The sequence below is a fragment of the Pieris rapae genome, chromosome 15 (genome assembly GCF_905147795.1).
Source record: "Pieris rapae chromosome 15, ilPieRapa1.1, whole genome shotgun sequence".
Lineage (NCBI taxonomy): Eukaryota > Metazoa > Arthropoda > Insecta > Lepidoptera > Pieridae > Pieris > Pieris rapae.
The window spans coordinates 1,970,261-1,997,167 of record NC_059523.1 but is presented as its reverse complement, the minus strand read 5'-3'; the positions used below and the strand labels follow the sequence as shown (position 1 = coordinate 1,997,167).

General features: G+C 32.3%; 3 protein-coding genes across 4 annotated transcripts in view; 1 reads left to right on the top strand and 2 right to left on the bottom strand.

Annotated features, from left to right (window-relative positions):
• Positions 1-149: 149 nt before the first annotated feature.
• Positions 150-3,494, bottom strand: LOC123689829 (HMG box-containing protein 4-like). The gene is made up of 8 exons (XM_045631483.1): positions 3,360-3,494; positions 3,053-3,290; positions 2,627-2,775; positions 2,156-2,277; positions 1,869-1,971; positions 1,393-1,484; positions 757-894; positions 150-338 (listed from the first exon to the last, which is right to left on the bottom strand). Exons 1-8 carry the CDS (start codon positions 3,367-3,369, stop codon positions 174-176), a joined length of 1,017 nt encoding a protein of 338 aa, XP_045487439.1. The 5' UTR covers positions 3,370-3,494; the 3' UTR covers positions 150-173.
• A 613-nt stretch (positions 3,495-4,107) lies between these two features.
• LOC110996917 (mitochondrial potassium channel) lies at positions 4,108-7,735 on the bottom strand. Its single transcript, XM_022264857.2, has 6 exons — positions 7,377-7,735; positions 6,516-6,665; positions 6,032-6,194; positions 5,575-5,753; positions 5,220-5,295; positions 4,108-4,990 (listed from the first exon to the last, which is right to left on the bottom strand). Exons 1-6 carry the CDS (start codon positions 7,629-7,631, stop codon positions 4,725-4,727), a joined length of 1,089 nt encoding a protein of 362 aa, XP_022120549.2. The 5' UTR covers positions 7,632-7,735; the 3' UTR covers positions 4,108-4,724.
• Positions 7,736-13,208: 5,473 nt separating this feature from the next.
• The window catches only part of LOC110999541 (lysosome membrane protein 2), a 29,378-nt gene continuing 15,679 nt past the window's right edge, over positions 13,209-26,907 (top strand). Inside the window, exons 1-2 of one of the 2 annotated variants that reach the window (XM_045631457.1) lie at positions 13,209-13,362; positions 23,376-23,597. In XM_045631457.1, the coding sequence (XP_045487413.1) occupies positions 23,384-23,597 (214 nt within the window). In that variant the 5' untranslated portion in view covers positions 13,209-13,362; positions 23,376-23,383. Of the gene's footprint in view, positions 13,363-23,364; positions 23,598-26,907 lie in introns of both variants that reach the window. The other variant, XM_045631458.1, reaches the window with a different exon arrangement.

Here is a 26,907-nt window from a genome sequence, read left to right as displayed (position 1 = left end):
AGGAAAGTTGATAATAAATTAAAAAGACAATTATCACCTCCCGTTTGTTATTTTGCCTATCAAATTACATAAGGCATTAGGGTTGTGCCTAACCATGGTTAACCTCATGGACAAGTAAGACACTAATTAGTACAAATAAAACACTAAAACTTCTTTAAAAATCTATTGTCAATCTACAATCCAGGCATAATGTATGCGATATTGTGTAAGGTGTCTTGTAAAAGAGCGGCAGGGGGCGCTATAGCCGGAACCGCCCTAGTGACAGCCACCAACGGAACCAGCGAGCACAGAAGTGTGTCCAGCAGAACGGACACAGAACCCGACACGGCAATTTGTCCCTGAAAAAGTTAAAAAGAATTTTTAACCGACTTCAGTACAAAATAATATATTTTTAGAAAATTATAATATTGTAAGTATATTGTTAATAAATGATTTGTCTGTATTAAAATTAAAATTTGCTGAAAATTCACCTTTTTAGCAATATTTAATAGAATAAATATTTTTTCTATTCTATTTATTATATTCTATTTCTGTTTATTACTTAATAGGCTTAGAGTACGAAATTTTTAATTCCAATAAAAAATTTTAGATGAGAAAATAAATGTTAATACTTTTTTATCGACGTCGTTGTATATATTATGATAACGATATGTTAAATTTTCTATAGCGCCCGAAATTACGCAGTCATTTCAGCATCGCTAAAGTTTACACTATATAGAGTAGATACTATGGAGGCTTTAGAGGTTTTTTAAATACCTCATGTTCCTTCAGCCTCTCCCCGATGATGGCCAGACTTTCTCCCAAAAGCCGTAAATGAGCAGCGACCTCTACAGCCCCACAGCCCGTGACCCGGTACATGCCACTGTTATTGGCACCGCTGCTTGTACTAACCGGCTGAAAAAATATTTTTTCCAAAAATAACCAGAAATAACAGATCTCTTCAGTGGCGTACCAGGATGGCACCCGGAGGTTGGTGGTGTCGTCCCATCGAAAGTAAAAAGCAATAAATTTTATATGATAAAGGACATAGATCATTTATTAAAATATCGCGAATATGAGACGGGGAATCCCCCACGACAGCGTCAGGCCCTTTTGCGGGAATCCCCGAATTCTACATAGAGCTGAGCTAGTGCTAGTAGAGGAATCCCTGAAAAAGATATTTTTTGTACATTGTTCTTAAAGTTGAGTACGTTACGCGGTAGTTGTTAATTTACCGCGTAAGTTTAAATCGAGTTATAAATTTATTTTATTTAAATCGCATTTACTATAAAGCAAAGTTTAACCATATATTAAATGTAATAATAAAGTAGCTGTATGTCAGTCAGACCCGAAGTAATCTAAGTGGGTAAAGTTCCCCAAATAAAAAAGGCCACCTCAAAAAACAATACTCACAACAAGCGCCTGCTGCGGTGGCGTAGTGTGAGTGGGTGGCGGCCTATGTTTGGGCGGCCGACCCGGACCCGCGTGACGCACTGGGGTCACACCTGGAAGAATAATGAACCAAATGAGTCTTTAAAATATTCATCATTATAATAAACAAACCAAAAAAATATTTACTCATATTTATTTCCTGGTTAGTAGTGAAAAGGACATGTAGACAAAATTGTAATTAAGAGTAAGAGGCGAGACCCAGAAGCATAACCCCAGTTGCTGGGCCAAATATGTTAAGGTTCTTACGGGCATTAATATTAAATAGTAATGCCTTGGACAAAGGGAAATGATGCTATACAATATTAACAGTGCCTTGGATATATGATAAGATATAAAGGAATGAGGACAAAAGATTAAATAGCTATTAAAAGCACAGTTCAAAAAAAATAAAGCAAATTTTAATATCATATTCATATAATAAGTGGGACAGAACTTACTGGGGTTTGATATGATCTTGGTAACTCCCTGCGTTTCTTGAGATTTCATAATTGCAAAACGTTTTGCCTTTCGTTTCCACAAATAACGCTCATTGTAATTTACCTGCACATTAAAATCAAATATCTTAACTTAAAGCTATTTATTTATTAAATACTTAATGCTTAATCAGTGATAACAGAAAATATTTTAACTTTTTCTATGGTTATTTTAATTTGAACTGTTTTTGAAACCATTAATGGATGTGGTTAGGTTAGGTTAGGTTAGGTTAGATTAATTTAAAACATACATTAGCCCACATTTCTCCCAGTCGTTTTGAAATAGCTGAGAAGTCCATATCAGGATGTTTTCTTAGGAGATCATTACGGGCCTCCTTTGCCCACATCATGTATGCTGTTATACGGGTTTTACCTAAAATTCAGAAGTTTGTGTGTTTTCTTATGTATACACATTAAACACCAAAAAACATTACCTGGATAATAAATAATATTAAAATAAATTGATTTTGCAGATGTAAAAACAAGCAAATTGTTTCATTCCACTTGCTAAATAATAAAAAAGTTTTATTACAATAGATAATTATATAAAAAGTGAATCTATGTTGTTAGCTTGTAATAAGCATAATAAGATGGTTGAATATTAGTGGTTCAACAAAGATACAAGACAAACCAAGCTTATGACTACCATCCATCCAGAATGGCTGTGAAATTTATTTACTAATGTATACAAAAAACATATATTTATAAATCTTTATATTTACCTTTGTCTTTTCTCTGAGCCTTGGCCCTACCAACTACCTTTCCGTCCTTCACAATTAGTTTCTTCTTACTTCCACGCTCCATCATGTACAAGGAATTTGCTGGGGTGCGTGGCGACCCTTCTTCAGACCCAGAACTATCTGTTTCCATACTGAAATATTACTTATATTATATACCAAAGGTGCTTATTTTTTATAAGGAACTTACAAGAATCTGTAATGAATACAGAAAAGCTTTTTATTATATGATAGTAAAAGGCTATTCTGTAATTTATATGTAAATTATTTATAAAATACAAGATTATGTGGATTCAGGACTTTGAATAATTAAAAATACAATGTTACTTATAAAATGTCTACAAATCATTTTTTGCCACAGTTCTGGCTAGAAATTTACAGCATTCACAATATCAGTGTACAAGTATTTACCTATCAGCATTTTCAGCGGTATTTTCATAGTAATCAGACTCGCTGCCAGATGCAGTTCCCTCCTCTACTGGCTTTTGTTGGGCTTCAGGAAATTGCTCTTCCTCTTGTCGAAAACCCGAATAGGATTTTACGGGAGTCTGGCGTCTATACCTCGTCTCAATATCATCGGGCGACTCAAAGTCCATCAACTTAGAGCTTTTCTTCCTAACACGACCGCTTCGAGATACGCCAGTTACTTCTAATGGAAAAATTATATTTAATTTCTAACATAAAGACTAAAAGCAAGCTAAATAAAACCACTACTTACCTTCCTGCATTGTTACAGTTAAACTTGTCTTTAAATACTCAAAAAAGTTGATTTACGTCTATTTGGAAGAGAAACTAAGTGTTTTTACCATCAATTTTGTTTTGCTCACAGGACACAGTTGGAATGGGATTTGACGTTTGTTCAATTTAGCCCATGCGAGCTGCCACAGAATACAGTATCGAAAGACTGAACAGATTAAGTACAATACAGCAAAAAATATTTATTATTAAATAATATTTATATTAAATATATTCATTTCATATTACAATATTTATGTTGAGAATTTAAGGTTTATAGCGTCAATTATACCATTGTCTACTTCCTTCTGACTTATTGCTAATGTTTAAGGCCGGGCCAATTAATGTAGAATATTGTGGAATAGGGCTGTCTTCTATTAAAATAAAAAATAAGGTTTATGAGGCAGGCAACATTCTGCTATGTAAAAGTTTGGCCTAAAGGTAAAACTGGTATTTAGACCAGGCCATAAACTCAAACAAAAAAAAAGTTTGAAAGTGGTTCCATGTGACATCACTTGAGATTGTTCTAAGAATACTAACTACACTTTCTACTTCTACCTATATAGAAAATAAATACTTAATCAATATGAATATTAATTATTAAAAAAAGGTTTTTATATGAAACGATTCAACTTTCGTCAAAATAAAAATTCCGAATTTGTATTTTATACTTATCTTTGAATTGCTGTATTTTGCATAATATTCTTAGTATAGTTAAAAATAAAATACAATTAACAAAGATAATTTATTGTGCTAAATCAAATATAACAAAACAAGCCATAGATATCCTTACATATTAGTACAAAAATAACCCTTTTATAAGTATGTACATAAAAATATAAAATTGTTAGCTGTGTAGTGAAATTTTAGAATCAACCATGTATACTAAATCATATAAGATCTTATCAGATATGTAATAAGTAAATAAGATCATGGATCTTATTTACTTTTACTAACAAGCTTTGATGAATAACGTTACTATCTAGGAAATTCGAATTAATATCATCATAAAACGCGACGCGCTTTTGTCGAAAAAGTGAATTCAAATTCAAAAAAAGTTTTCGTTAATTATTAACTGTTTAGTTGTTACCAAGTTGATTAAAAGTACCGTATTCACCCATGAAAAATTTGTCGCGCAAAAAAGTCTAATACTTTTAAGAAGTTACTATTACTTAGTTTAATTAGTTAAAGAGTACCTGCATAAGCAAAATGCAATATTTATTAATGAAATATTGAAAGCGTAGATTTCTAAATTAAATGCTAAGTGTACACATATGATTACCACATCACATTAAAAATACAGTTCAATTATAAAGTCAGAAAATCGTTTACATTTTTGTCTACTGAATCAACTTACACGGCCAAAAATATTACCGAAAATTACAACTACACACATAAGAATACCAACTGCGGTTAAAATTTGATTTGTTTCCAGAGTGGTAGCTGGAACTACTTTTTCGCGCTCTTTGTCGTCGTCTAAATCTTGGTGAACCACAGATAATGCTTTTGCTAGTTCTGCGTCAGATTTCGCGCTTGTTTGAGCGGAAGCCAGGACTAACTTTTTTAATTCCCTAATTTGAATTTCGAATACATGCTCCTGGTGATGCAGATGATCTGAAAATATATAGCAAGAATTATATGCATGCAAAGAAACAAAAATTACTAACCAAATATTGGCCATTGATTATCTATTCATAAAGCACACTCACAGAAAATACTAAACTAAAAAACACAGAACATGTATGTTTAATTTTTTGCCATTGCAAGTTTGCACACACAAAACATTAAAAAATATCTGACATTCACTTTTTTAATAGTAATTGAAGAATTAATAAAGTAATACCTATTAATGATGCCTGCTTATTGACTAGATTGTTGATGTTATCTTGCATTATAGTTAAATTTTGTGCCAGGTGCTCCTGAAACATTGAGAACAGATATTAAATACATTTTCTTATCAATACATTACTAATAACTTAATAAATGACTTCTTAAATTAAATGCTGAGTTTGATGACTTGTGACGATTAAAATAATGTTGAGACCACATAAAATATTTAATGTATCTATTTATGTATATAACAAATAAATATTTGCTTTTTGGTATCCATAGTAACACTGTGCTACATACATGAGTATGCACTTCAGTGTATATACTTTTTATTTATCAAAATTAATCAAATAAATCATGATAAATACCTGATAAGCAAACTCGGTCTTCATAGCTTCAGTGATATCAGTCCGACTTGCTGTTCCACCCCCTGCAATACTATATAATACACTTGCACTTCTTGCCATTTGTTGTTCCATCATATCTTTAAACTCTGCCATCTTTAGTCTGTTGTTTATTGTAGAGCCAGCAATTCCAAGTACAGTGCCTGCAAATATATAATTACTCCTAATAATGTTATACAATTGTATATTGTAGTAGAATAGAAGAATTGAAAATAGTGATTGTGCATGTGTGTGATAGTGTGATTTACTTTCTGAATTAGATTTGTTTTTATAAATTGTTTCTATATATTCTTTTTTTGCATTGGAATGAAATATTGATTACCATATATCTTTTATGATGTTCATAATTATGGAATCTGATTCAAAATATCATCTAAGCAACAATTTAAAGATCAATGCACAATTTAGTACTAAGACTTACCAAATATAGAAGCAACTATATACCAATACTTATTTCTTTCAGCATGAGCCCTCTCTCGTTCGTGTCCCAGTTTAACTGCTGCTGACATAGTCGCAAAGAGTTCTCTTTCCTCTCTCTCTGCTTCTGAGAAGAGAGTGCGGGCAGCACGCTCTTGGATAATTAGCTGTTAGGTACAAGCAAAGAGAATTAACTTAGTAGTAATAATTTTTATGTGAGATGACAGCCCTTATAATGATTAAACTTAGCAGCATTCATTTCTAAGAATGAAGTGAATCATTAAAATAACTAGATAACATATTATGTAATAGACATTATGGAGACTTAGCCACTAATATTTTTAAAATTTCACAATCCTTTTGTAAAATAGAATCCCTTGTCACCTTTGCTGACAGCCTTTTAAACCCTTTGGAATAGGATTCTGACGAAGGGTGCTAGTGTGTCCTTTTTTCGAGTCTGGGTTGTGAGGCTTTAATGGTCATTTTACCTTATGTTCCTCGGTGCACAAATGTAAGTATTTCTCATCACCCTTCATAGTGTTTTGCATTTCAGCATGAAGTTCCTTCAATCTCGCTTCAATTTGTGCCAGCTCACGCCCGAGTTCACGCCGTCTATCTTGGGCTGTCATGAATTTTTCCTGTTATATTTTATGAAAAAAAATGTATTTATTATATATATATTATTTTAAGTTGAGGTTTATAAATATATATATATATTGTGAATCATAGAAGTAAGATGTTGATAAGTAATCAGATGATTTAATTCAGGATTTCATGAAGTTTTTTATTATGGATTATTAGAGGGTAAACCACCTTGAATTTACATATTTTATAATGCGATTTATGAAAAATATTTCACACAAATAAAGCAGTGTGGAACCTATGGTCAGGTTGGTATGAATCATTTAAATTATATGTAATAAGTGAGGGTTTACAGCAAGGAAATAATAATATTTATTTGAAATTTTAAGCAAAGTTATATTAGCATAAAAAATATATAAATTTTATAGTAAAATGTACTCGTTTATTTTTTCACTACCTTTATAAAAAAAATTGCATTAAGATTATCAGTAATCTGACTGTTATGTAAATAAAATGAGACCAACAATAAGAAATATTACATAACTGCATGTTTTTAAGCTAAACTGTAATTCATACTACAATTATGAAGGTGAAAGAGGAATATGATTGAAACAGGGGGGCTTAGATGCCTTAACAGTAGTGTATATACAAAGTCAGAATTATCTTATTTACTAATCTAGTCTGTCATTAATAAATGACAATATTTTTTTTCTGATACCGATAAATTACAAGGATAACGTCAATTATAAAAGATGATCTGCACAAACCTGTGCTTCCACGACCGTGTTCTGAATCGCCATAATTTCGTCGATGCCAGTGAATTTCTCATATCTATTTACAATTTCCTTCACTTTGTTAACGACTGTTTCTTGTTTAAATCTATTAGCCATAGCAGAAACCCTTTCGGCAGGTACATACTTGGAGACCAGTTGATCTACTCTTTCCCGGCTATTTACATTCACTTGTGCAATTTGAACCTTGTCCTTGATCTGTTGTGCGAATCTACGCAGACGATCAGCCATAATTTCATCTTCTATCACTTGCTTTTATTTAGAAAGAATTCAACATTCAGAATTCCAGTTTTTTTGTTGACCAATGATTTCATCTCTGATCTCTTCGCTGATTGAAATTTTGAAGTTTAAAAACTTTTGTGATCTGTCAAATATAATTTGTCAATGTAAGGTGAACTGTGAATTAAGTGTCAACGCCAAATTTTCAACGTAACAGTAAATAGTTCGGAATGCATTTAAATTTATTTTCTAATTCTAAATTAAAAAAACTAGTTTATCATGCATTTGAAATACATCAATCATCCAGGGCGCCACCCAAACACATACAAAATATATTTCAAATCAGTAATACATGTATAGTAGAATTGTATATATATATATAGATATTGTGTATTTTATTTATTTATTTATTAACTCCGTAACATTACAATATAAAAATTTAACATAATTAAATGAAAAGGAGGGCCTGGCGGCCTTATCGCTTTCGAGCGATTTCTTCCAGATAACTACTGTATTTTATTACATGATTTATGTAATGGTGCATACATAGGTTAGTTGTTATGCTTTCACGCTTTACCTAAATTGGTCCGTCAAGAAAAGAGTACGTACCTACCAATTCTTAAAAGACCGGCAACGCACTCGCGAGCCCTCTGGCATTGAGATTGTCCAGGTGGCGGTATCACTTAGCATCAGGTGAGCCTCCTGCCCATTTGCCCCCTGTTCTATAAAAAAATAGATCAATGATTTTTTGAAGGAAAGTTTAGAACATAATTATTCCACTTTATTACTTAATGGTCATGCTTTGAATAAAAATCCGCAAAATTTGACCTCCCACTCGTAGTTGTCCAACGTTGACCTTTGACCCTCTCATGCTGATAATTATGAATACTGTTATTTAAACAATAGGTATTATATAAAAAATATTAAGACAGAAATGGCTCTTACAATATTTTCCATTTACTTATAGTATTGCTCAATAGCAGTCTTGGTCTTGTGGCATTAGAGTGCAATTCTCAGACCTAAGGTCGTAGGTTTAATCCTCGCTGTGCACCAATGGACTTCTTTCTATGTGCGCATTTAACATTCCCTCGAATGGTGAAGGAAAATATCGTAAGAAAACCGGCTTGCTTTAAACCAAAAAGTTGACGGCGCATGTGTCAGGACAGATGATCACCTGCTTGCCTATTAAATTGACAAATGATCATGTAAAAGTTAATTCCAGACGTAAAATGGTCGTATCAGTGTAAAAATATTTCGCTGTTAGTTGCAAGATTTAATTTTAAAAAAACTCGTGATTTTTTATCTACCGATTTTTTTTAACCTGGCCGTACATCTTGCTCACTCAGGCTTTCTTAGTTTTATAAGCACGGCAATTATCTAAAGTTACGCCCCCAAAGTAGGCAGATGCAACCATTCTCTCTGTAGATGACATTGCATTCATAATACTCTTATTTAGTGTAGATACGTCTTAGCACATGCTTATGAACGTCAAAAACGTTTACAAAATTCGTGAATGAGCAAGACACCGAGGCTTAGTTCTGAACTTACAAGAAACTCAGCAAGTTTTATCCTCTCTACATTAAAATTATTCAAAGTAAAGTGTCATAAACCACAACTCCATTAATGTTACATAAGTAACAAAAATCTTTTCTGTGATTTACCACATTGAGCATTTTATATATATTAATAATAAAATTAATTAGCTTAATTAGGGTTAACACCCCTTGCCGGTGCCATACAGCCCCGAAGCAAATTGTTAAGTTTTCATATTTTATTCGTTACAATATAGCAATTAATTATCATCATTTTTTCGCTTATATTTTACTTAAGACGTAGTAATATAAATTATTAAATACGAATAATATATTCTATTTTCTTTGGGAAAACTATTTTTTTGTAATAACTAGCTTTAATTTTCTTTAACATGATGACGAAATTATCTATGATGAATAAAATAGAGAGTTCGTCTTTGTGTCGAGTATAGTAAATCCTTCAATATGTTTTCCGGTATGTTACGTACTGAATATAAGCAGAAGAGATAACGTTATCAAAATGTCACGACATTGACCGCGAATCTAGATCGTTCGTCATATTCAAAGTGGACTTGAGTTATTATAACTTTTTAGCTGTGTGAAAGATAAAAGGTTTCAGGGTGAAACATGATTTTTAACCAGCCACACAATAACAATTAAATAAAAACGTTCGTCACGTATATTAATTCAAATATTGATAAATGTGTGCTAATAACCAATCGACAAATAGTAATAGCCATCTGTCGATACAAGCTATCAATTGCAGATCGCATCGGTGTATGTGGATAGACCTTTGTATGAAAATGACAGTTCCAATATCCTATCTTAAGATTTTACGCCAGTTTTTAAAATAATTAAAAAACTATTTAATATCTTTTAAACATACATATTAGACATGTAAATTTTAATATTATTTGTATGGTTTTATTTACTTTATTTGGTCTATATTGATCATCAAATATGACTGTAAAGAGCGATGAGATTGCATTCTATCCGTCGCCAATAATGGTTTGTCTTCGTAAGGTTTGATTATTTGGATGCAGGTGGGATATCGATCGACTGTCACGGACTGATCTCAGATTGTTTTCAATCGTGAGATTGTGGATTAATTATTGGGTTCAGACTTCAGGCGTAAGATGACTTGAATTATTATAAATTTTAAGGTGAAAGATAGTAGGTTGCAGAGTTAAATATAATTTTTAACCAGCCACACAATAATAAAGACCAGGAATATAATAAAACTAGCTGCCCACGTGACCCTATTTGCTCCTTAATGTGATTTTACTTAGCCTACCTTTTTGTATATATACTAACATGAAATATTTTGCTATGCTACTCCAGAGACTGTTAAGTATGTATGCTGTATCATAAAAAAACAAGAAATGTTGTCTAAAATAAAAATGAAAAATAAATGTTGTCTGAAGCGCAGACCAAACCGATGTACACAAAAAATCACGAAAATTGGTCCCATTTCGGAGGAGTTTAATTACAAACTCCGTATCACGAGAATTTTATCTATGTATGTGTTTACATAGATTAATTTTGGGACCCCGCGGAATAATGTACGTCATGTAAATTTGAAGCTAGAACATTTCGTTCATGGTATCATATTTATTACATCTTAACTAAAAACTTAAACAGGACTTTTACAGAGTTAAAAATGCGTAAAAAGTACATAAAACAAAGGCAATTTCAATATATTTATATATAAAATATATATAAATATATTGAAATTGAAAAATATATATTATATATTATTTATATATATTTCAACTTACGATATTACTCTATTACTGGCAATAAGTCTGGTTTTACATAAAGAAGTAAAAAGCTTTACGTCATGATCTTGCTTGTTTACTTGTATGTAAAACATAAATGTTAAATTGGTCCAACTCCGTGACGTGGTATTAGATAAATATGTACATAGATACATGCGTAATTTTTATCTTAATAACAGTATCTAATATATTAATAACAGCTCTTAGTTAGATTTTTCTTTACTTTTTATAATTTAATTTTCAATGTCTTCATGTATGTCATGTGTATATAAATATGCCTTTTATGTTGGCAATCTTGTATAATATAACAATAAATAATTTAAAAAATAATTATTTTTTGTCTTTAAATTATTATCGTCCTCAGAAAGTACATGAACCTTCTGATAAGCGTACAAGCACCGCCAGCTATGTATCTAAAAGAGCGGTGCTATCACTTGGTTAATATTCTTTTGATTTTTCTTTTCAAGTGCAAGTACATTGTCGGATTTGCAACGCATATTGATTATAGATCGCAGATGGTTTACTTTATGGGGTATTTGTCTCATGTCAAAGTCAAAGTCAAAATAACGTTATTCAGAAAAAAAAATATTTTAATTCTAAATTTAAACCTGCCACATCGCAAGTCAATGGCGTTAAGCAGACTCAAAACTCTCCGCCACTCGTTTTAAAGTATAGTGTAATAAGTATAAATTGTTTTAACTGGAGCAAATCAATCCTAAGGATTAGGATCATTTAAATATTCATCACAATTATAAAAAAATAAATAAGATTTCTCGAGTTTTAATTTATTAAATATCTGTAATTTTGTTCGTTGGAAAAACGAATACAATTTCCAAATGTATGATGTGGGGCAGAGGGCATTTAGCGTAGAACTTAACCCTGATCGATCATGGTCAGTTCTTTTGTCTTCAACCCAGGTCATTTCACCTTCTGCTGCCTCTGCAATGATGCTTCGTTGCCAGGTTTGGTTTATAGGGTCTCGTTTCCGCTTTGGTTATTCTAGTCGAGAGCTTGCTTGGTAATGTGACTTGGATCCTTCCGGAGCGTTTGATCCACTCACTTCTATTGGGAGATTCAGATGTTAATATAGTAATCAAAATGTTCTAAGTGATTAGCCGGCCTTATACATTTAAATTCTACTTACGAGTATATGAATTAAAAGATTACATAAAAGTAAGAGTAAGAAAGAGCTATGTTTAGCACCTAAAGCTTATTAGCTTATATTTTGGTGATGAAGTGTTATTTGTCTGTTGTCGTTGGTTGATAAAACAGGAATAGACAAGAAAAGTGGTGCTGCATAGTTGCATTGTAGTCAAATAATTGGATGCCGGGAAATGAATCAAAATGTATTAAGTTTGATACCTAGCCGATAAAACCATGACTATAACTTAACATTGGTCATGTTTGAATAAATTACGGACGACTTGAATTACGGGAAAATGAGTTTATAATAATTTATTATTGGAAGGAGATAATTTGCATTATTGGCTGGGATTAATGTGTTTTAGTTATGCAAATACCTCTCGATAAGGTCGTTTAAACCTGGCGGTGCATCAATCTGTACATGTGAACATCTAATATCTGTTCATATGGTAGAGGAAAACATCGTAATCGACCCATAAATCAATGATAGTGATTAAAAAAAATTGATGTCAAGCCGAGATCCTTGCGAAACTGGATTAATAAGTATTAAAAGGAATCTTATATTGTAGAATTCATCTTTACTGTTATTGCAATGGAATTATTTTTAAATAAAAAAAAAACAAAGTATGTATTCGTGTACTATAAAAAGGATTACATTAAAAGGAGTACTACGTCGTGTACTCCAAGGGAGTGAAGGCTTCCTCCAAATTCTTCCATTTGTCTCTCATTTTGGTTACTATTTTCCATTCTTTCGTCGCAATACGTTTTATTTTTTATTTTTCATTATATAATTGCCTGATCAAAAGTGTCTGACTTTCTTTTCCTTCATAGCTTCTAGGGCGTGATCTTGAACACGCCGGTAATCTATGAGAGTGAAGATTACAAGCGATTATATAATATGTTACAAAATTAATTTTGATACATTATATACTTAGTGTCTTTTTATATTTTTTTATATTTATTATTCAGCAGAGTTATCATTGGATCTTAATAACATTTACCACTAAAACATCAAGGTTCATAATGTGGGTGTACACCCGTAATTTTTGACACATATTACGTCGGAGTATAATATTATGTCCTTCACAAAAAAGATGTTTAGACGGTGAAAACTCATGTAAGCGTGTAGCCTTTAACCCTGAGCCCAGATGAATGGTAAGCTTCAAGTAAAAGGTCGCAGCGCACTTCGCTGTTAACACGCGCGCGAGAGACGCAGTTGACGTATTCTTTTTTTAAATTTTAATTGTTTAATGTGATTATGGATTGTCTTTGACTGAGTTACAGATAAAGGTAAGTTTTTTTATTTATATTTGTGATTTAATTATTCAACGTAAAAGAGGTAATTTAATTAAAAATATAATAAAACATATAAATATAAATAATTTTATTATCATTGCTGATTTAAAAATATCGGTAATAGTTTATTTTAGAGAAATTTGTCTTAAAAAAGTTATTGTGTCAACTGTTTGATAAAATGTTTATTTAAATTAAATTTATAATACATAATTAACTCTATAATTAATTTAGCTATCTATTTATCTCAATACACAATTTATCACAATCCGTTCAGCAGTTAAGTATACAAATAATTATTATATATATTTCAAGACTGCTGTAAGAAGTTAGTTAAAATTTCCCAAGTTTTAGATTTGAATCATAGTAAATTAATTATTTGTGTAATATAAATGTGCATAAAGATACTTGAAAATTATAAAATATATTTAATCTAACATAATAAGTATCGCTACGCAAATCATGAAAACAAAGCTATATGTTTGTGTTAAATGGGACACGTGTTAATTTTTCTGTTTTTTTCTCTCTATAAGTTGGCTAGTGTGTACCGTTCTCATTTTGTTGCTATTGTCTCACATACTTAGGTACATCTAGGACGCAACAAATGCTTTTCTTCTTGTGATCTGTTCTTTTAGCAAATAAATTTAAAATACAACGTAAATACTACAATTGATTAAAAAACTGTCTCATGTCTGCAAAAAAGCACTCAAAACGTCGAAAAAAAGTTTTATTTAACTATGTATTATCTTCCCGAGCACACCAAGTTATAAATAATTACCAGGTAAATTTTTCAAAACGGATGTTTCTTTTTCACGAATGATTTAAGATTTTTTTGTCTGATTCGCAAAAGCATAAATGTAGATGGCGCAGCTATATTACTATAGAAACTCGTCTCCATATTTGCGACAAATATGGTGTTCATATGTAGATATTTTTTTTTTGGTTTAAAAATTTAATACAATAAAAATAATTAATCACAATGTTATTCTTAATTTGTAATATAAATTGTTGTTTTTAATACGTACTCCATACAATACATTTACTCGATTACATTCCTAACATTTATATATTTTCTTGATTAATTACTGCAACATCTATCGAACAAAACATTAAAATTCAGGAAAAAAGCTCAGTTTTAGAAGATAATTTATATTACAATTATATATATATTTTCTAATAGATTACACAATGTCATTGATGTATGTATATGTTTAGTGACCATGACACCAACATAATATCTTTTTATATGAACTCAAATTAATAAATAACAAAAGGATTATTTTAAAATGCCTATGCTGTTAAAGACTTCCGTAGTATCCCATTGAAGATCTATTAGTTTCCAAGCTTTATCGCAAGCATTTAGATTTAATTGATACTTCAATAAGAAATAAACTACGGTTTTGCTACGGTGCTGTGGTCTCTGGCAGACTGCTCCTCAGCATAATGCTGAGCCAGGGAAAATTACAACCATAACACAAACGCATTACATACTTAAAACTGGTTTGAACTTAAAGGTTCTTTAATAGTAAAAAAAATATCTCTCTTTCTCTTTTTTTTTCTTTGATTATTGTTATTTTGTGTCTGTGTTCGTGTATGTTATCTCTATGTTTTATGATTAATAAAAAATCTTTACTCACAGCTACTAGATTTGTAAACTAACTAATTAAATACAAATCTCCACATCCCCATGTTTGGCCTTCATTTTGGAGCGGCCCACTGAGGTATTTCCGAACTAATTTGACTAAGGGTTCTTCAAGAAAACACCAATTCTTAAAAGTTCGGCAACGAACTTACGCGCCCTCTGCCAATCTAAGTGTCTATGGACTGTTCATCAAAAACGATTTCGGCTATGGACTCTTTGGTAGATCGTAAATTAGTTTATAACATAGACAACATCTTCCTTCCTCTGAACATATGAACCAACAACTTCCATTTTAACCTTTATAGTTAGCGATTCAACTTTATTATATTTTGTAACATTGACCTGTAGTTAATAGCTTTTTCTAGATTTATGTTTCCACACAGTAATTAAGAAATATAGATTCTATCAATAAATGATACGCGGAATATCGTGCGTTATTTCATCATCGTATGACAGTCTTCCTATTTCCCTCAAATATTATAAATAACATAGAATAAAGTTAACATAAAAAATAACCTAATTTTCAGTTAATTAAGTATAAAATAATTTAATGTTTGGTAAATTGAACTACGCATATTAATTGTTTTGACTCTATGTATGATTGTATCAGTTTCCGCACATTTGGTCTATTGTGCGTTAAGTCAAAAAAATTAAACTAGCCCTTCTTCTATGCTGTTTTAACACTCGCAGAAAATCTCTACTTCTTGGGACTCCTTTTTGGGTCTAAGACATGTCGGTTTCCTCATGATGTTTTCCTTCACCGTTTGAGCAAATGTTAAATGCGCACATAGAAAGAAAGTCCATTGTTGCACAGCCGGGGACCGAACCTACGACCTCAGGTATGAGAGTCGCACGCTGAAGCCACTGGGCCAGCACTGCTTATATATCAATTATAGCATCACATGAAGATTTAATTGCGATGTCAATCATAATACAAGTTGGCTTGAGTGAGTATTTAGTCCTTAATAATTAAAAAACGTGTTTAAAGCAAAATTGCAATAAGTTTACCCTGAACTTAGTAACCACAGATTGTAAACCAACATTCACTACATACACTTGGGTAATATCGTAGGGTCGCCATTATTTATTGTTTTGCTAAAAATTATCATAGTAATACTAATTAAATGATTCACAGAACACACAATATAAACATAGTTATTTTAAAAACAACTATGTTGATAAGAATATTTTGTTATACTAGTTTTTGGGTTATTTAAGAATTTGCCTTTTTGGTGTCTAAAATTGCGTGTATCTTTTATCTATTTAATATTAAATTGTATGATAATCAGTGTTTCTAGCTAGTTTAATTTTTGGTGACGGGAAATAGTACTCATTTTATAAAAATAATATTTTTTATATCGCAAGAATATGGTACAAAAATGTTAAAGTGGTACAATCGTTAATCGTTCGTATTTTCCGCCACCCACAATGGCGCGCAAATTTAGAAGCTTAAATACCCATTTCAACTTGATAGAATATTTAAACTAAATAGCCTAACAGTAATATAAGGATTACATTAGTTAATATTATTATTGTATATAATATTAGTATCTACTCGTTCTTCGACAGAGTGAAGGCCATTTAAATTTTCTATTTGTCTCTTCTATTTCTATCTTCTCAATTTAGGTTTCTCGTAGGCATTCTCTCTTTTCCTTCCACTGAACCAATCCAAGTAAGGGTATCTATGATCCAAAACAAAAGAGGGCAAGTACCTTCCACTTTTTTCAAGTATTACACAGTTAATTTTATCTTAAATATTTTTATTCTTCTTAATCTATTCTCTAGGATGAAAATATATCAAGCAATGTATGGTCACCATTATAGAGTTATGGGAGCAATGAACTCACACTCCGCTTAACTTGAAATCCATTAATCGTGTCTAGATTTAGATTATGTACTAGCTTGTATGACAGTACTAGCTTCTACCCCTACTTACGACTTATACCATGTGATATTAATAAATAAACAGAATTCAGTCCGTTTCATTCAAGCAAGGCAAACTTAATCCGAGAATTCTATAGATGATATACTGACGTTCATACCCAATAACCTATCTCAATCCATTTTGACCATCTAAGATAGCCATCGGAATCGAAATATTGATATCGCGCCAATAACCAATCGTCGGCTTGTAATAGCCATCTGTCAATACAAGCTATCAATGGTAGGTCGGAACGGTGTATATAGCTTTGTATGAAAATGACAGTTCAACTGTGCCAATATCCTATCTTCAGATTTTTACTAAGACCATTTTTTAAAATACATAATTAAAAAGCTATTTGATATGATTTAAACATAGACATGTATCTTTTAATATTATTTGTACGGTTTAAGGGAAAGCATTCTAATCATCGCCAAAAAAGGGATTGTCTTCGTAGGGTTTGGTTATTGGGATGCAGATAGGAATTGATCGACTGTCACGGTCTGATCTCAGATGGTTTTCAATCTGAGATTGTAAATTAAATTTTGGGTTCGGGCGTTAATAAATAAGGAGTATTTATTAAGTAATAATATGTATACTTATTATAATTGATACTAAAATTTATGTTTCCAACAATATCACATATATAAAACTGATTTCCTCCGTTTTTCGGTATCGTTATTTAAGGAGCTCCAACGATATGTTTAACCAAATGGGTGACTTTAAACCATTGGAAAAAATCACCATTTTGCAGTATTTATTGCATTTTGAAGAGTAATGCGTCATTATCGTAAATAAAATATAGTCAAACAAAGTCTTTATCAAATATTTTGCTCACTTAAACAAACATTTGAATTGAAGTGTTTTTAACTAAATTAACGTTTTTCAATACCTGTATTTAGAATTGACCAAGTATTTAATGCGGCGTTTATTATATACAAATTGATTTAAGATTAACATCGGAAGTATAATAATAAACGAGATGCCACGAAAAGTACTAAGCAAATAATGTGTTGTGATATTCACTAGACCCTAATATAGCAGAAGACATTAGATAACAGGAAAAAAACAAAATAATAATAAGGGTAAATAATAATAACTAAATTACGTAACTAACGTACGCCAATACGTAATTTATCGTTAAAACTAAACGCAATAAAAATAACTTAGCCTCCGCAAGAACTTTTAATAAAACCTTAGCGATCATAAAATATATAAAAACACATACACTATATTCATATATTAGGAGATAGCGAGGGAACTAAAAGGTGAATTTTTAACGACGCTTCCCGCCCATTGTACGGTTGTCGACTTGAAGACTTACGGCTAATGTATGACCAGACTCCCGCCAAAAAGTATTGGATATTGACATAGGCTTTTGAATCTATGGTAACATTATATTTAAACGAGTCACCTTAGTTAAACTTATTTTGATCACGATCACGATATTACATGATCATTTTTATTTTATGTGTAATATAAAAAAAAATATTCATACCAAAAAAAAAAATATTATTATTAATTATCAACCACTACTTATATTGAATATGTTTCAATGTGTGTATATTATTTCGCACCGATTGAATAGTTAGGTAGATAAAGTTTTATATTGTAAAAAAATTTTTAAGCGATGGAAAGACTTAAATTTTTTGAGCCGCCATTTTTAATTATATCATTATTTAGTATATATCTATAATAAATAATATATATAGTATATATTATAGCTTTGAGGTCGTGTGTTCGAAATCTGGCTGGACCAATGGGCGTTTTTCTATTTCCGAGATTTCCGTATCTGTTTCATGATCGCTTTTATCTAATAGGCAAATAGGTGATATGCATTTTGAGCTTGATTCACGCCGTATTTTTTTTGTATATGGCAAGCCGGTTTCCTCACAATGTTTACCTTGTTATGATGTTAATGTTACACAGATTAATCCATTGGTGGATAGCCGGCGATCGAATTTACGACCTCAAGGATGAGGGTCCCACACTGAAGCCACTAGGCTAACATTGCTCGTACATGGTGAACGGAAATAAATTATTTACACTTTATCTTTGAGTCTAGACAATACAACAAAGGATACCAAAGATCCAAGATATGAAAATACAAATTTACTTTGTTTAAATTTATCCTTTAAATCTATTTTAATTAAGAGAAAGTTAAACTTAAAGAATGCGATTGCACAGCAATTTCTAGCGCCATCTAGGTTTCGTAAAATCGTGAATGTTATCAAAGAACAAAATATCACTTTTATATATAAACTGCTTTTTTTATACTTGGTTATATATAAATCTATCAATTTCTTTTGCTTAGACCAGTGTTTCTCAACGTGGTGCCCACGCCCCACAGGGGGGTAATTTGATGGCTAAGGGGTAACCGAAATCAGCTGGATCTCAACGCGGAGACTTGAGACTGTAACTAACCAAATAACCGAAACTAAAAGTCTTTGTGCATCAAGCAAGCAAGGATGTCTCTGATTTAAAATAATAAAATTAATACAGAAAAATCTTTATTACAATAATTTTGTATTTGAATTTCAGTTTGCATTATGTTTTGAAAATTCATTTTATTGTTTCGTTAACAATTTCCTAGAGATTTCTTCCTATTATTTAAATTTAAATACTTAGTACTTAAGTGGACAATTCATTTTTTTTAAATATATAAATTATGTATGTTACATAGGGGGCATAAGAATTTTAGGTTGGCGACGGTGGGGCATTGCACAAAAAAGGTTGATAAACACTAGCATAGACATAATTAGCGTAATGGTTGCGACATGGTTAACAAGCATGTTGTAGAGCAAAAACTTGGCCATCCACGGGTGGCAAAGAGTTTTTTACAATGTGTCTATTATCTACTCTACACTAAACTCTACTGTAAAAATTTATATACTTGGGTGTTTTGTTATAACTAGTACTTATGTAGCCACGTTAGTTATTTCCATTACTTCGTTCACTGCAGTATGGATTCCTTTTGGATGAAGGCCATCTTTGGGGTCGTTCAAATATTAGGTAAGCACTATAGGGGGGTGGGGGGGTCTTTGATTTTCTTATTTGGTGATTACGTTAGCAATAAATTAATAATTATTTACTTTTTTACACGTTGTTTTAAAACAAATGCATTTTCGAGGATTCCATAAATTGATAGGTTTATGTAATATAAATATCATTATATATATATTTTGCTTTGCTTACTTTTGCTGACAAGACGAATGGGGGTGATAACTTGCTGTAAATCTGCTTACGTAATACCTGAACGGCCTCTTTGGTTCCTCCATCTAGTTTTCCCCAGAAACCTTTATGATATCATCAGCCCATAGCTTTTGTAGTCGTCCCACGTTTCTTTGTCCTGGATCTTTTGTCCGTACGCCTTTGAATATACCCACCTTTTTTCTTTTTTCGTATATAAATAAATCAATGGCGCTACAACCTCTTTAGGTCTTGGCCTCAGATTTCTGAATCTGTTTCGTGATCATTTTTAAATCTAATAGGCAAGTAGATCAGCCTCCAGTGCCTGACACACGTCGTCGACCTTTTGGGTCTAAGACATGTCGGTTTCCTCACGATGTTTTCCTTCACCGTTTGAGCAAATTTTAAATGCGCACATAGAAAGTCCATTGGTCCGTTCCGGGATCGAACCTACGACCTCAGGTATGAGTCGCACGCAGAAGCCACTAGGCCAACACTGCTTTTTTCATATATATTAACTTGAATACACTTAATTATTTTCTTACGATGAATCAATTATTCATGAGCAAAGCAGAGCATAGTAAAACTTAATATAATCCATATAAACCTTGATCTAGCATTAGCTAATAACAGTTAAAGGTCACGTTGTCTACTGCATCTAAAAGTTATCAGTAAAAAATCTACACTTGAGAACACATGTTTTATACATTAAGATAGTGCTAAGTAGTTCAATCAAATCTGATATAATCTAAACTGAAATAGCGTTACTTATCTGTCTGATCGCAGCGTAAAGAAAGAGAAGTCTTCCTGCATCCTAGAAAGAGATTCCTCGATCGGACGAAGTATCAGTCAGGCCAGCCCCAAGACCACACCACTAGGCTTATGCAGGCTTCATATATATGTGGTCGAAAATACTTCTATACCGCCCCCATCGGTTGCGCGCAGCGAGTCGAGTCAATGCCTCCTCGCATGAAGCAGCCCCCACCAAAGGCGATATAATTAGCTCGCCACCGAAAAGCCCTGTATCAGCAGGGTGCGAACCACCGCACCACCCGAAGGGGGCATATGCCCCGTACGGGTTTAGGCATCTCCCTCGCGCGGGAGTATGTAGCAAATACCACGATACCGCGAATCAGGGTATAACATCCTCTCACGGATTTCTGATTACCGCTAGATGCGTAGTACTAAAGCAGTAGCAGAACCTTGCTGTTTTTTTACCTGTAGGTTATCTTTGTATTGTTAGAAGCAGTGTAGTTGAAAGCATTTGTGGTTATTGGGAATGCATCAAGAGCGTGCTGGTAAAGGCACATTAAGACTTCCTTAGAGTTATTAGCTCAGCCTTGTGGAGTCTAAATTTAAATGTTACGTAATGTCAACTGGGTTTTGCCGAGGAAAATCTTCCACATCAGACGGTGTTAACTTTTTCATTGCCGTAATGGACATGTGAAGTCCAAAAGGTCGCCGAAATTGCAATATTAATTCGAATATATAAACAAATATGTAATATTTGGCAGGTTTCTGTTGATTCGAATTTTTTCGATGTCTATTCTCAACCAAGTTAACAATTTAATAACATCAACTCAGCTAGAACGCTGAATTGTCAAGATCGTCACGAATTTAATGTACCAGTTTATCTGTAATATTGTAACGATCACAAAAATTGGATATTTATGAACTGAAATGAATGGAAGAAGCAAAAATGGAAATCCAAATGGAATTTTGTAGAGGAGGCCTTTACCCAAAAGAGATCTATATTAAAATTAGTCTAGATATATGTAACAGCAAAACTAACTTCCACCTCACCCTAGTGGAATACCAAGGGCACAACTTCGAACATCTATTAAACAAACAAACAAACAAACAAACATCGAGGTCCATTCTACCAACGCCTCGGTCTACCGGGTTTTCGTTTACCACCAGGTGGTGATTTCAGTAAGAATATTGGTGTTCTGTTATTCCCCATTTGGTGCACATATCCCAACTTACTTCATTAAAGTCATCGTTATAAACATCTGTTTGAGCAAGCTCGTCCTTCTTGGCCCTGGGCCTTTACCCAGGGTAAAACCACAGGCAAGCACTGGTCTTTTCGTACAAAACAGCAGAGTTTTGTACGGAATCAGTTTGGTATTCTTTCTGAGAAGTCGCGATCGGATAATTACTTAATTTAATATAAAAGAAGGCTTACTCTAAGTAAGAATATTTGCGGCAGGGGTATGTTACGTTAGCGTCTAATACCTTAGCAAACATAGATAGAGCTTCACTCAAAAGCCTTGATGCTCCACGTGAGGGTTCTATAAAATCTAAACTAATATCTCTGTCTCATTCAAGAAGTGTTGAATATAATTCGAATAAATATAACTCGTGTGGTCACTTTGAATGAAGTGATAATCGCTGCCTATTGACAGCTGCAACGGGTGGAGCTAGCACAGGTGTAGCCGATGTTTTAGAGAAGTCGATCAGTTTGTAAATAGCTCTGATGTTTTAGGGAATGATACAGTCAATTTCTAGAAGGCCCCTAAGTCGAACAGTTTAAATAGCTCTACTTTGGATCTACAAAAAGGCGATCTCCAGCAGAATGTGACTTAAAAAGCTCTATGTTCTGAAATACCAGGCTTTGACAATTAGATGATTCAATTTTGCATTGTACCTCGATCTCCGAGGACACGCGTGAACTTGGAGGGATAAGCTGAAAACAAATTCTTAAAAAAGAAACCACGCGCGGCGATTACAAATCCTTTACCAAGTAACATAATATAATACAACAATATTTCGTAAGCTCCACTATGTTTGTGGCTTGCGGTCTTAAATCAATGTCAAGGTTATATCATCTTTGCCTTCAACCGACCTTCTGTGTAATGACATCGTGCGAACATCCAAACTTTAATTGCAGTCTAAATGCAGGCCTTCTATAGAGGGACAATAGGAGAATAGGTTTCAGAACATAATATAAGCCTTTAAATGCACTGTAAGAAGTTATATTTAATTTGAAAGCAAAGTTCCCTTACATTGACGTCGAAGATAGCGCATGAAACTATCTTTGTTGTTTGATAGGTTAAACAGAGGGATTTTGCTTTGAAAGCTTTGAAAGGGATATAATTTTATCCGTTATTGCAACATTTTTATTGATCCCAGTGAATGTTGATGTGAAATAATAAAATCTTGTTTATTTCCATATTTTTGAATTCCATTTCAAATGTTGTTCGTATTTACTTATAGCAACATATAGTAGTTATATATAATAAAACAGTATAATTTCAGATTCTGAAATGGCGGAGGAGGTGCCAACCGTCAATCTGGATGACACAGGATCACAGGCTGCTTCAACTTATGTAGCGGGAAGTAACCGTGATTCGCTTAATAGTTTACTTAACAAACCCAAAGACAACAAAAATTGCCTAAAGGATTGCACTCTAGGAACACAGTACTCTATGACCTGCGAAGATATCAGAAAGGACACTAAAAAAAATAGTTTCTGTTGTAGTAAGTATATTTTATTAAAAACGATAGTTTGATGTAAATATTTTTCATTATACACATTTAATATTGTAAGTCAAATTAGTCTTGCTCAGACGCTAATGGACACTTGGTAGTGTTTTATTTTTAAAATTTTATTCCATCATACGTCCTTTACAAAGCAAGTAACAATTTAATTACAACATACAATAACATTAGTCAGCTAATTTGCTACTAAATGATGGTATTTAAATTATCATTCATCTCGCGTACGCTTATAATAATTTGAATATTCAATGTCAAATACATACAATCGTCTTGGAAACATCTGGTGGTCTAGAAAGCTTTGCAATACAACGCAACACACGCTGATAATACGCAGTTTCCATTAAATGATCCTTATAATAATAATTAATTTTACTCTACATACGCCACAGACATATATAATAAATAATCATTGTAATAATGGATCATTTTCATAGAGACACTGAAACTTAATACGTAAATTGCTTTATAAAACCGCCATAGACTGCTTCCTGCGTGTGTTTGGAAGCCTCTAATAATAAATATTTATATCTGCTCTTGAAAACCAAAACATATTACCTTATTACTAGATCTACGAATCTAGTAGTCAGTAGCTGAGAAACTTAAATTAATACAGGAAAATAAATCTTTTGCTCGATTATAGTAAAAATATTGATACATTCAAGAAAATTTCCCGCCATATTTTCAAAATGTCACTTTCACTATACGTCATTCATAACTGTCACAATCATTATCTATCAGATTTATTGATATTTTAAATAAATAATTTTAACATCTCGTAATTTAATTTATATTCAAACGCTTATAAAACATGACGAAATATTGCATTGAACATGTTTCCTTCACTTTGAATCTTAAACAAGTTAAAATTAACTGTATTTTATCATTCGTTCAAAGAAAGCATAAAGTAATGCCATTTGTAAATGATATTTGTATTTTAATTTATTGTAATCTTTAATGGTCGTAAATATTATGTATATCATTGGTTTTTTAATTATAGGAAAGTATTTAGATTATCCTAGGAAATTATTTAGTTGATTCTTGAATTAAATTATCTATTTTTTTATTTATATTTACATATATTTATTTACCCTTTATCGCCTTATAAAAACACACGTAACAAAAATAAAAAAAACCTGTTACAAAAGGTATAAGGCAAAGGGCGGCCTTTATTAAATACATAAAATAAAATGAATCTAGGAAATTAATGGTTAACAAGCACGTTCTGGACAGACGTGCCCTTCAATAGGCCACATCTTAGATCACACCATCAGATGGGATTGTCGACAAACATCTATCTGGTTCAGTTTATAAAAACAAAATTTACGCTAGTGCTTTAAATTCATTCAATCACAATCAATGGCCAAACAGCCCCTATGAGTCTTAGTTTCTTCAATTATGTTTCGCCATCCCAATCTATCTGATGCTTCTTGCGGCCAGCCTTGAACCCCTATTGTTAGGAGGTACATAACAAATCCATTCCATCAACGCAGGCTCGGTGTACCGGTTTTTCTCTTGCCACCACAAATTACAATTATAGGCATTAATTTTTCTGTATAGATAATAGTCTATGATTCAGATTAAAAAACTAGTTTGCTCTATGAATACAATCGCTTGACCTAATTTACAATAACGTTAAGGACACGATAGAAGTTTACATAGAAAAGTTTTTATTCATAGTTTTGATAGATCTTATGAAACTTTAGAAGATATTTGAAATATATACCGCTATAGTGGTAGCATCTCAAGAATAATTACAAATGAACGACTGGTGACTTTACCCTTGACTGTGGCCTCAAATTCGATGTCTGTTTTGTTCACTGTTTTTTTCTTAATAAACGACGTAATCCGCCTTCTGTATCTAGCATGCAAGCTCCTATGCTTAACTATACGCATTATGGCAATAAAAAAGATAGGTTATTAACATATAAGACTAGAAATATTTTTTCAAGTTTATTTCACAAAGTTTGAATTTGTTACAACAAGATGTTCAAGCTTTGAAGTTCTAACGAAACATGGATTTCCATTATGACCCAAAAACGAAAAAAACTGTCCATAACTAATTGAATCAGAAGGAAAAGTCTATTTGAAATTAGTATACAATATACGCAAACAGCCTTACTGTGCTCATAGTTCCGCTATCCGGCCGTTGAAGTCGGCCGGACCCATTAAACATCCACAATCTCAGATTGAAAACAATCAGCCCGTGCCAGTCGATCAATCTCCTATCTGCATTCCAGTAATCAAACCCTACGAATATTATAGCTCTTTAATCATTTCAAAACCATTCAGTAAAGAACACCGTCCAACGGGCGTTTCTGTATATACGCCTATTCTATGAACTTTTATAATTAATAATAAAATATTCCCACGAATCTGCCATTAAAATTATTGTAGAAGAATGTCTTTGAAATGATAAGGAAAGTATTTGCAAATAATTTTATTGTTAAGAAATTTAATATTTACATCCGAAGGTCTTGGGAAGATTTTCTCACAGATAGAAATCATGTTTCATAATAAATGTGTAATAAACAAATTAGTCAGATTAAATATTAAAGACAATATTCTCTAAGGATGTTCAATAAAAATAAAGACTCAGCAATAATCTTTTACTAAATGTAATAACATTTCTAACGAAATCACTTATCAGGTTTATACACTTTGTATATCTTTCTAAAGCTAAAATTTTGTTTAAGAATCTTTTTTTTTTCAATCGTGTACCGCTGAGACTGCTGCCTCATCATCAACAAATGGCGCCTGAGATGTGACTTTAGCCGCGAAAAATGTTAGAAATCACTAGGAGCTGTATCCGATGAATATGGAAGATGTTCAATAATTCCATGCCTGCGTGATATTATATTGATGAAATAAAACAACTTTAGCAAGTTCGCCACGTTGTTGCTTGTGTTTTTCCTCACGCGTCTTAATTTGTGCATACAAAGCCCCAGTATTAGTAGCTGTATTCGATAATTATCACCCCTTGGGTATACCAGAAGAAACCGTCTCACCCCAGCAGTTGATGGAATCGCCTTAAATTTCTTGGAATTTGAGATGACGGCGTCGGAAGTCATGCACTGTTTTTTTCGTTTTCGGGTCATAATAAAAACGATGTTTCGTTAGAATTTCAAAGTTAACTAGTTGAAAAAGTAGTTATAGTTTCTGCTTTGTATATAAAATATCTATTTCATTGCCATATTTATTACACATTTCTAAGGATACGTTCCGACACTTGAAGACTTTAACAAACAAAAGAATATGTTTCAATATTATATCTAACGATTGGGCTATGACA